General features: G+C 56.6%; 1 protein-coding gene across 1 annotated transcript; it reads left to right on the forward strand.

The window, feature by feature from the left end:
• The first annotated feature begins 1,675 nt into the window (after positions 1 to 1,675).
• Positions 1,676 to 11,229, forward strand: TNMD (tenomodulin). The gene is made up of 7 exons (XM_063170957.1): positions 1,676 to 1,746; positions 1,856 to 1,990; positions 6,308 to 6,448; positions 7,242 to 7,343; positions 9,022 to 9,175; positions 10,319 to 10,494; positions 10,879 to 11,229. Exons 1-7 carry the CDS (start codon positions 1,699 to 1,701, stop codon positions 11,086 to 11,088), a joined length of 966 nt encoding a protein of 321 aa, XP_063027027.1. The 5' UTR covers positions 1,676 to 1,698; the 3' UTR covers positions 11,089 to 11,229.

The following is an 11,229-nucleotide window of genomic DNA, read 5'->3' on the forward strand; positions in this document are numbered from 1 at the left end:
TATGATTCCCTTCTCTTACAGCCATCTCAAATATCAACCCCCCCAGTGTGTTTTCCAGCCCTGCACTGCTGAGGGGCTGTGGGTGAGCGAGCAGCTCCTGCTGCTGTGGGGCCAGGAGCCCAAACCCCTTTGCAGGGAGCAGATCCACACCAGGGCAGCCCCAGCACCCACACATGTGCACAGTGCTCTCCCCAGGCTATTCAGCATCTCCACTCCTGTCCCCCCGGGATTCACCCCTCCTTGCAGGCAGCAACATCCCAGTGCTCACAAAGCCAGTGCCAGACCTGCTAAAAGCAATTTCTTTCTCCATTTCTCATCCTGAGCAAAATTCGATGTGGATTTTCTTTTTTCAGTGCAATTTTAATTAGCGCATGATGCACTTTGGGTTTTTATTAGAGTAAACAGCTTGGAAAAAAAGTCCATGCCAGCTCTTCTACACCAGGGAGCCTCATCCTGTTCAGACCAGAAACCTCACGCTGGATTTCTGAAAGCCTTTCTTAAGATGGGTTCATTTCCATGAAGAAACACTACCATTTCAACAAATGGAAAATTTTGAACGTAATAAAAAAGAAAAAAAAATTAGTCAGGAAATTCCTGGCTAGGCCAACTTTGGGGTGGGGCTGTGCACGAGAGGGAGAGCTGAGGGCTCACCCCAACACATGGGCTGCACACATGGCAGACATGGGCACAGTGCATGGCCTGGCACACCCTGCTCAGGTGGGCACAGTGCATGACCTGGCACACCCTGCTCTGGTGGGCACAGTGCATGGCCATGGGCACAGTGCATGGCCTGGCACACCCTGCTCTGGTGGGCACAGTGCATGGCCATGGGCACAGTGCATGGCTGGCACACCCTGCTCAAGTGGGCACAGTGCATGGCCAAGCACACCCTGCTCACCTGGCTGCACACATTACACACACACCTGTGTGCACACACTGTCCCCTGCCACCCTGTGTTCCCTGCCATCCTGTGTCCCTTGCTACACCTGTGTCCCCTGCCATGCCATGTCCCCTGCCATGCCCGTGTCCCCTGCTATACCTGTGTCCCCTGCTATACCTGTGTCCCCTCCCATCCCATGTCCCCGGCCATCCCATGTCCCCTGCCATGCCCATGTCCCCTGTTATACCTGTGTCCCCCTGCCATCCTGTGTCCCCTGCCATGCCCATGTCTTCTGCCATCCCATGTCCCCGGCCATCCCATGTCCCCTGCCATGCCCATGTCCCCTGCCATGCAGGGACCCCTCTGGCATCTCCCGGGCTGTTCTCCCACACTCAAGGGCAGTGCAGCACTGTCCCTGTTCCCAGGCTCATGGGGCACTGTCAGTCCGGCCATGTCCAGCCATTGGCACAAGGGCCGGGCTGGTACAGCAGCACGGGTCAGAGAGAAGCCTGTCCCCGGCCGTGTGACAGCCACCCCACAGTGTGACAGCCACCCCACAGTGTGACAGCCACCCCACAGTGTGACAGCCCCACACGGCGGGGCCAGCTGACATTTCTGGTGCGCGTCCGTGCCGGGGGTGCCCTGGCCCTGCCTCCCCGCGGGTGCAGCCCAGGCTGGTACAGCAGCACAGATCACAGCTGACATTTCTGGCGTGTGTCCCTGCCGGGGGTGCCCTGGCCCTGCCTCCCCGCGGGTGCAGCCCCCTCGGTGACTCCCCCTCGGGCGGGCCGGCCGCTCGCACACGGAGCGCGCACACCATGGGAGGGACGGCGGGGCGCAGCCCGGAGCGCTGCCGCTTTCTGGACGTGAGTGCTCGGCCGGCCTGTGCCCGGTCCCCGCACGGCCCGAGGGGGGCTGTCCCCTCCTGCCGGGACCCTCGGCACAGCCCGGCCATCGCCGCTTTCCCTTCCGCAGGCAGAAGCGGCCAAGGCGCGGGAGAAGGGCTGCCCCAGGTACCAGCTCTGCGGACTGCTCTTCAGCCTGCTGCTCCTCTCCCTCATCCTGATATGTTTTGGTGTCAGGTACCTCTGGAACCCAGCGCCCAGAAAAGTAAGTAAAAACTCTTTGATCCGGCGTTTCAGAGCGTCGCTGCCCCAGACAGAGCTGTCCCCCTCCCCTTGGCTCGCTGAAACTTTTAACAACTCTCCAAAACCCAGGCAGGCAACTTCACAAAATGCGTTTTATCTCAGACCACGGGTATTCGTGGGACTTTTAAAAATCTTTGTATTATTCATAACTAGCTTTTACTTTATGCAGGCTGGTTTTCTCCCCCGTCACCGCGCTCTATCCCCAGTTGACAATTACAGGGGATGGGAGTTACGCCATGAAGAGTTAAAGTTTCTCTTATTTCACCGGCAGCAAATTTTATGACAAGTAAGAAAATATTTTCCATTTCATTTCAATTATCTTGCCAGAAACCGGTGGAAAAGTCATTATGCCACCGCATAAAGAGGAGAGAAAGCCAGGACGCAGCGGTGATTGATTGTCATGGATTATATTTCTTACTTTAATGTGTCTGCAATGTGAGGGACGGTGAGACGGATTAGCTTCTGCAGGAGCCTGTGCTAACAGGATTGGGCTCCTTTATCCCCAGCTGCAGCCCAGCGCTGTGTGAGAGCTCTGTCGGGGCGGCAGCAGGGCTGTGCCCCCCCAGCCGTCTGTGCCCGCTGCTGCCCGGCATCCTGGCACTGCTGCCAGAACCCTTTTATCCCACAGCCCGAGGGAACCCTTTAACCTTGAAACCCACAGCCTGCCTGCTGCCCCTCACCTTCCCTTCCTTCCAATCTCCCTGCTCATCCAGCAGGCCCCGCTTTGCACCCCGTCACCAGTGGGGTTTGCTGGCTCTCAAGAACTTCTCCAAATTCCTGTGCACAGCCCAGGCAGCCTCTTTCCCACGCTGGCATCTCCGCTCTGCTCCCTGCACTGTCCTGGAGCTGCTCCAGCCGGGCCAGGCCGCCCTCCTGCTGGGCAAAGGAAGCACCCTGCTCGCTGGAAACTTTATCTTCTTATCAGCAAATAGAAATAAATACCCTCTGAAAGAAAAGGAAAAACAATAAAAGCCATATGTTCCTCCAGAATCCTGCCAAGACCATTATAAAGTCTCTACTGTTCCTAGAAAAACAGGGGTCATGCCAGCCGTGAGGGGAAGAGGCTGTTAACCCCTGCAGGGGCGGTTTTCTCCAAGCAGAGACAATGCCACAGCCTCAGCAGGGACAGCCAGAGCCCGGGGTGTCCTCAGCGGTGGAGGATGGAGTCCATGCAGCACTCCCCAGTGGGCAGGGCAGCAGGGTGTGAGGTCAGGAGAGAGCAGAGCTGCTCCTGCAGCAGAGATGCACACAGACACCCCCAGCGCCCGGCACTGCCCCGTCCCTGTGCCTTCTCCAGCTGGCCCAGGAGTCCTCAGGACAAACAGGCTGGAGGGGGCTGGAAGTTGGTAACGCTCAAAGATATCAGCCAAGGGGAATTAAACTCTTTAAAGAACATGAAACCCTTCAAGCTTCCTTCATGTAACTGGAGAGTGGAAGAAAGGTTGGAAGAAGAGTTGTTCCTCTGAGGGGTGGCCTTGGACACGGCTCTGCCCTCTGCACAGCAGCCTCGTCCCAGCCAGCACAGCTGATGATTCAGCTAACGAGGGGCTCATCACAGCCTCGCAGAGGGACATATTTCAACCATTCAGCAGCAAGTGTCATCTTTAGCCCTATAAAACATCTCATAGCTCTCTGAGCAGCGCAGGGCTGGCAAAGCCCGAGTGGCTTAGCTGGCTGCTCTGCTGGCCAAAGTCATTCTCTGTAAATGGAGAGGCACTTGAAGGTAAGGTGCCACCCGGGATCCTGCCCTCCTTGAAGTGATTTATGGCACTGTGTGCATTTTGTCAGTCAAAACCAGCGACCTTCCACCCATTTTAGGCTTCAGACTGTTTCACCGTATAATGAAATCCATGGAGAGCTGTATATCTTCACAAAGTCTTCCTGCAGACCATCAGGAGATGTCCGTGGCTGCCAAGGCACACATCCCTCCTCTAACCTCTGAGCAGAATGTTCCCATCAGCTCCCATCTGCACAGGCAGTTCTGCACCCAGGTGGGGGCCAAACAGGTGATACCAATGCTGGGAGCACTGCTCAGGGGCTCTGAACCCCGAGGGGAGGGATGTGCAGCCACCAGGGACTGTGAACGGGGGCTGGCACTGAGGGCAGAGCTCCTGCCCCTCACCAGTGGGGCCAGCATGTTCCTGCCCTGCTTCATGGCCATGGGATGAGCAGGGCTCTCCCCTCGCTGTGTGTCCATGTCTGTTCCATCTCTGCTCCATCTCCTGCCCTGCTTCATGGCCATGGGATGAACAGGGCTCTCTTCTCGCTGTGTGTCCATGTCTGCTCCATCTCTGCTCCATCTCCTGCCCTGCTTCATGGCCATGGGATGAACAGGGCTCTCCCCTCGCTGTGTGTCCATGTCTGCTCCATCTCCTGCCCTGCTTCATGGCCATGCTGTGGGATGAACAGGGCTCTCCCCTCACTGTGTGTCCATGTCTGCTCCATCTCTGCTCCATCTCCTGCCCTGCTTCATGGCCATGGGATGAACAGGGCTCTCCCCTCGCTGTGTGTCCATGTCTGCTCCATCTCCTGCCCTGCTTCATGGCCATGGGATGAACAGGGCTCTCCCATCGCTGTGTCTCCATCTCTGTTCCATCTCCTGCCCTGCTTCATGGCCATGCTGTGGGATGAACAGGACTCTCCTCTTGCTGTGTGTCCATGTCTGTTCCATCTCTGCTCCATCTCCTGCCCTGCTTCATGGCCATGGGATGAACAGGGCTCTCCCCTCGCTGTGTGTCCATGTCTGTTCCATCTCCTGCCCTGCTTCATGGCCATGCCATGGGATGAACAGGGTTCTCCCCTCACTGTGTGTCCATGTCTGCTCCATCTCTGCTCCATCTCCTGCCCTGCTTCATGGCCATGCTGTGGGATGAACAGGGCTCTCCCATCACTGTGTCTCCATCTCTGCTCCATCTCCTGCCCTGCTTCATGGCCATGGGATGAACAGGGCTCTCCCATCACTGTGTCTCCATCTCTGCTCCATCTCCTGCCCTGCTTCATGGCCATGGGATGAACAGGGCTCTCCCATCGCTGTGTCTCCATCTCTGTTCCATCTCCTGCCCTAGTTCATGGCCATGCCATGGGATGAACAGGGCTCTCCCATCGCTGTGTCTCCATCTCTGCTCCCTGTCCCATGGGCTTGAGGGGATTTGCAGAATCCCTTTGACTTCCCCGCGGCACCGTTGGATCTGGGAAACGAGGCTCCCCAGGGCCCGGCAGCTCTCGTTTTTTCTCAGGATCGTTTTTGTGCTTCAAAGAGCATCTGCCACCCCTCATCCTGGCAGGGTCAGGCATCCGCAGGGACCGAGGGCTGCCGGAGTGCGAGAGGAGAGGAGAGGAGAGGAGAGGAGAGGAGAGGAGAGGAGAGGAGAGGAGAGGAGAGGAGAGGAGAGGAGAGGAGAGGAGAGGAGAGGAGAGGAGAGGAGAGGAGAGGAGAGGAGAGGAGAGGAGAGGAGAGGAGAGGAGAGGAGAGGAGAGGAGAGGAGAGGAGAGGAGAGGAGAGGAGAGGAGAGGAGAGGAGAGGAGAGGAGAGGAGAGGAGAGGAGAGGAGAGGAGAGGAGAGGAGAGGAGAGGAGAGGAGAGGAGAGGAGAGGAGAGGAGAGCGCTGCTGCTGCTGCTGCCGCTGCTGCCTCTGGTGCGGCTCCCCGGGGATGCGCCCGCCGGGCAGCCGGCTGCCAACGCCCCGCAGCGCTGCAGCAGCCCTCGAGGAGCTCTTTGATCCGCAGGCAGTCCTTGATCTCCTCCAGGCAGAGAGAGGCTCTTCCCTCTGCCTTTCGGGAGAAGCAGGAGGCACAGAGATGGAGCGGGTGAGCTGGGGAGGACGCGGTGCAGCAGGTGAGCCGGGGACACCGTGATGGAGCAGAGCAGCCAGGGATGCAGAGGGCAACAAGCAGACCAGGGAGAAGGAGAATAAAGCACCTGTGGATTCGGGAATTCAGTCCAGCCTGGGCTGTAACCGGGCTCATGCCACAGAGAGCACCAGCCAAGGCTGATCTGAGGCAAAGCTCCTGCTGCAGGCGTGTGAGCAGCATCTTCTCCCAGGTGTGACACTCGTCCCAGGCTTGACACACATTACACCCCTCACCCTGGCTGCAGCCTGCCCTTTCACACAGCCCAGGCCCTGCCTGGGAGCTGCCTCCCCTCGTGCTGTCCTGGCGATTGCTGTGGCTCGCAGCTGGGCTTGAGGGAGCAGCCAGAGCCATGGTCACACACCCAGCACAGCCTGCCCACCCGCTGGACAGCCTGTGAAACCAGACCCCTGTGTGGCTTTGGCCTCCAGGTCTATGACATGGAGCACACGTTCTTCAGCAACGGTGAGAAGAAGAAGATTGTGATGGAGATTGACCCCCTGGCCAGGACAGAGACCTTCAGCAGCGGGAATGGCAGCGAGGAGATCCTGGAGATCCATGACTTCAAAAACGTGAGTGTGGCAGCTTGTCCCTGAGGCCCTGCAGTCCTGCAGAGGGACTGATGGGTCCTGTAGGACACTGTGAAGCCCCCAGAGCAAGTCCCAGGACTATTTGTTCCTGCATCAGGGACAGCAGGACCCAGACACCCTGGGGATGCTCTCAAAGGAAAGGAGATGTGCTATCTACATGAGCTTCCACCTGTATTTAACAGCGCTGTGGTTCAGTTCCAGTGGAATACATCCTGGAAGCAGAGCCAGTTATTGGATTTACCCTTGCAAAGGAAGGCAATGATCATCAGTCTATCTGAGCCCAGTGCATTTGTCTGTCTGGAGAGCATTAAAACCTCATGACACTGAAGAAGGCTCTCTATGAAACCTAATTAAAATTTGTAGGGAAATACCCTGTGCAGTGACATATGGCAGAGTTTTGAGCTAATAACCTAGCAGGAACTGGGGGCTGAATGTTCATAAAACCAGAACGGTCAGATGCTATTCTGCATATTTTTATTTATTATAATGAGAGCTCATGATAGTTATCAGGAGAAGAGGAGCAGAGTAAAATTTTATGACTACCTGCCTTAAAATATTTGTAAAAAGCCCAGTTCTCCCAAACCATAAAATGCAATATCCCTTATGAGAACCTGTTAGTACATCTTAGCAGCGCTGCTGAACGGAACTGGCACAAAAATAGCAACAGGAAAAATACGACTAAACCTTCCTCCTCCAGCTGTACCCTGCCTCCAGTGGGTTATCCATCCTGCTCTCTGCCCTGACTGCTTTTTGGGTGTTTGCTTCGATCCTGTAGGGAATTACCGGCATCTTCTTTGTGGGACTTCAGAAATGTTTCATCAAAACTCAGCCCAAAGTCCTGCCTGAGACCACAGAGGCCAAGATCCCTGAGCTTGAGGTAGGTGAATGGAGCAGGGCTGCCTCTGCCCTGTGAAACCCACTGCTCTCCCTGGCATCGGGCTGCCACTCCTGCTGCCTTCCCAGAGATGTGCAATAAAGAAATAATGACTTGTGATCGCTTCATAAACTGATCTTATTTCAGAGGATTGCTTATGAAAACAAGTGAAAAGAGACGGGATTAGAAAGCAACAGACAAAAGCCTCTCAGCACAATACCAGAGATCAAGGACAATAATCCTGTTGTAGTCAAAAGGTCGTAAGGCAGCTCAGGATTAGCAGGCACCAAAAAGTCAATCAAATTGTTTTCTCCAAGATTTGAGCCTCATGTTTTCAAAGAGAATGAGGCAGAAATAAGGGATTTAAAAAGCAGCCACGTTTAAGAAATGCAAATTGAGAAAACCCTTGGCATGCAGACCTGAGGGGTGGGAAGCACCAGGCTGGGGCCACTTGCTTGTCCTGCATGGACCTCTGTGTCACTGATGTGCCTGATTGCTTCCTGCACACGTTTAGCTGCCCTGCACCCTGCTGCAAGGAGCCTTGCATGCTGCATGCAAGAGTGTGGGCTGCATGACTGAACCCTCCCTGACAGTGGGACCTGCAGGGACAGCAGTGTCCTTTGTCCCCACCCCTGGAGGTGGCACAGGGCACAGCCTTCCTGCCTCCCCATTTGCAGACTGAATCCCCCCCAGGGAAGCTGCTGCAGATAAAACGCCAGCAGGACACGTGTTTGAAATGAAGCGTGGGCAGAAACATTTCCCTGAATCATGACCCAAATTCCCAGACACCGATTCTTTGATTATGCCCTAAGAAGCTCATAGATCTTCCCAGCCACCGTCGTAAAAGGGATATAACTTGCCAGGCTGTAGCAGAACATTGCCCCGGGTAGGGAGCTGAGATGTAAAAGCCAGTGAGATAAATGTAGATTTAAGCTCCAGTCATGTCTTCCTGGAGCCTGCACGCTGCCAGGTCCTGCAGGCAGCACCTCCCCGACCCTGCAGCTTCCACCAGGCTCCAAAAATGACCCAGACTGGCTCGGGTTGTGGTGGCTCCCTCCTGTGACTTCCCAAAGCCGTAAGGAAAAGCTCTATAAAAGAGATATACAGCTCTGGATGCCTTCTGGAGAGAAAAACGCTTTTTGCCAGCTTGCTCTATGGGCTACCACCACCAACACAGAGAAGGTTGCCTTGGCAGGGAGCTCACGCAGACCCATCCCATAATCTTTATATATCTCCCTCCCTAAGTGCCTGCCAAAACACACCATGGACTAATGCAACGGCAGAGACATGTGGTATAAATTACTGAACACAGCCGTGCAAGGAATTTCTGTGAGGAGTAAATTAAAGTGTTCGATCAAAAAATCAGCAGCAGAAGGAGAGAGGAATTAAATCCTAGGAGCAAAGTAGAGCAGAGGTGGTTTAATCTTGTGTTTTAAATGATTAAGGGGGCTCCAAAAGGATCTTCCAGTTAGTGGGGACTGGGCAAGAAAAGGGCCTGGGGTGATGAACTAAGAGAGGAGAGAGAAGGGTGGTGAGGGCTGTCGGGGTATTGCATGTGCATCCCATGAGCACCACGAGCCAAGGCAGGTGAGGTCCAGCTGCTCTCTGGGAGGGCAGAGGTGCCTCTAAGCCAAGGGCAGGTGTCTCACCACACCAGGGTAATGTCTTGCTCTTCTTCCAGGGACAGGAAATCACCACCACCTACTTTGAGCAGTCTGTGGTCTGGGTGCCTGGGGAAAAGCCCATTCAGAACAAGGAATTCCTGAGGAGCTCCAAAATTTTTGACATCTGCAAAAACGTGACCATCTTCTGGATCCACCCCACGCCAATAGCAGGTACAAGGAGCCATCTCCTCCCCAAGGGCCCTGCCTGTGGCCCTCTGCCATGTCCCCTCTGTGCCATGCTGGGAGCCCACTTTCACAGCCTCGTGTACATCTCAGGCATGAGCTCCACAGGAGATCCTGGCCAGTGTAATAGCAGGGGCTGAAGATTCTCTGCACAAAGCACTTGTCTCTGCCAGCTCCCCGCCGCCCTGCGCTTTGCAGAGTGGCCGCCCTCCTCATAACAAGGGAGAGAAAAAAAAATAATCCCTTGTACCTGCAAAGAAAGCAGCACTGCTGGAAACTGGGACGCCCAAATCCTCGTCCCCACATGAACATCAGAGTGCGAGCAGACATCTGCATCTAAATCGCACGGCGGGGTTGCCACCTCCAGCTGCTCACTGCACGGCCCTCGCAGAGGTTGTGGCCTCTGAGATGTGCTGCTGTAATTACCTGCTCTCTCTAACCCACTTCCAGCCCAATGAGGCAGTTTAAAAGTCCCTGCTGAGCAAACTCCCTCTGCTCTGCAGCCACGGAGGCACATGGCTTGGATCACAGGTACAGGCCAGCTCACCTGTGCTCTGGAGGGCAGCTGGGCACCCCAGCTCCCTGGTGCAGGGAGGCTGGTGTCCCTGACTGCTGTCCCCTTTCTGCTTCCTTGTCCCTGCTGCTGCACCCCCCTGCAGCAGTGTCCTGGCTCAGTGAGTGCACCAGGGTGCATCCAAAGCCCTTGCCAGGACAGCAGTGCCCAAGGCTGCCTGGCACCTTCCCTAGCAGAGGAAATTATTGCTGCTGTGGTTCTTTCCTAAGCTAAGAGAGCTGAAACTGGGCATGATGTGCCCCAAATCTTGTTGCTCTGATGGGACCCTACAAACCCACCCCCCAGCAGCAGAGCCCAGCAGGAAGATGTGCTTCTGCACACCCACAGCTCCACGCAGGAGATGCCAGCAGCACCCACCCATGGGCATGGGGATGGACGGGCCACTGTCTCCCTCAGCCCTGCCCAGGCTGGGTGACAGCAGGAGGCAATGGAGCACTGCTTTGCAGTGGGCTTTTTGTGTACCTTGGCACCAAATTCTGGTGGAGACGCTCATTCTTGCTGCTGCATTTGCCCCCTGTTCTGTGGTTACTGACAGCGACATTTGGATCTCCCTGTAGCTCCTGAGCTGGCCAACCTCGAAGGGGCAGAAGAAGAAGAGCCTGAGCTGCAGATGGACAGCCAGAGCTGGCTGGACGGGGGGAACGAACACAAGGAGCTGCAGGAGAGCACACGGGCAGGCCCCAAGCGTCGGGCACGGCAGCTCACCGAGGAGGACCTGCCCGTCAATGACTATGTGAGTGAGAGAATCCCACCCTGGGCTGCCTACGTGAGTGAGGGAGTGAGTGAGGGAGTGAGTGAGTGAGTGAGGGAGTGAGTGAGTGAGTGAGTGAGTGAGTGAGTGAGTGAGTGAGTGAGTGAGTGAGTGAGTGAGTGAGTGAGTGAGTGAGTGAGTGAGAGAATCCCACCCTGGGCTGCCCTGCGTGAGTGAGGGACCCACCCTGGGCTGCCCTGCCCACCGTGTGCCCCAGCTTGTGCTCCTTGGGATGATGATGCCCTGTGCATGCCCTGGGGTGTCTCCACGGCCCCGGGGAGCCCTGCTCCCCCCCTGGGGTGGTCCTGTCCCCTCTCCCGGGTGCCTCAGCCCCGCAGCCCCTCTGACCGCGTCTCTTGCCGGCAGTCGGAGAACGGGCTGGAGTTCCACCCGCTGTGGGATGAGCGGGGCTACTGCTGTGCCCAGTGCCGCCGTGCCCACCGCTACTGCCGGCGGGTGTGCGAGCCGCTGCTGGGCTACCACCCGTACCCGTACTGCTACCAGGGCGGCAGGGTCATCTGCCGGGTCATCATGCCCTGCAACTGGTGGATCGCGCGCATGCTGGGCAGGGTGTAACGGGCACGGTGTTGCCGGGCACCGTGTAACCGGGCAGGGTGTAACCGGGCAGGGTGTAGCGGGGCCGTGCCCAGTGCTGGGCAGGGTGTAGCCGGGCCGTGCCCGCTGCCCGCTTCCAGGAGCCGCTGGCACGCCGACAGC

This window comes from Melospiza melodia, chromosome 16 (assembly GCF_035770615.1).
Source record: "Melospiza melodia melodia isolate bMelMel2 chromosome 16, bMelMel2.pri, whole genome shotgun sequence".
Lineage (NCBI taxonomy): Eukaryota > Metazoa > Chordata > Aves > Passeriformes > Passerellidae > Melospiza > Melospiza melodia.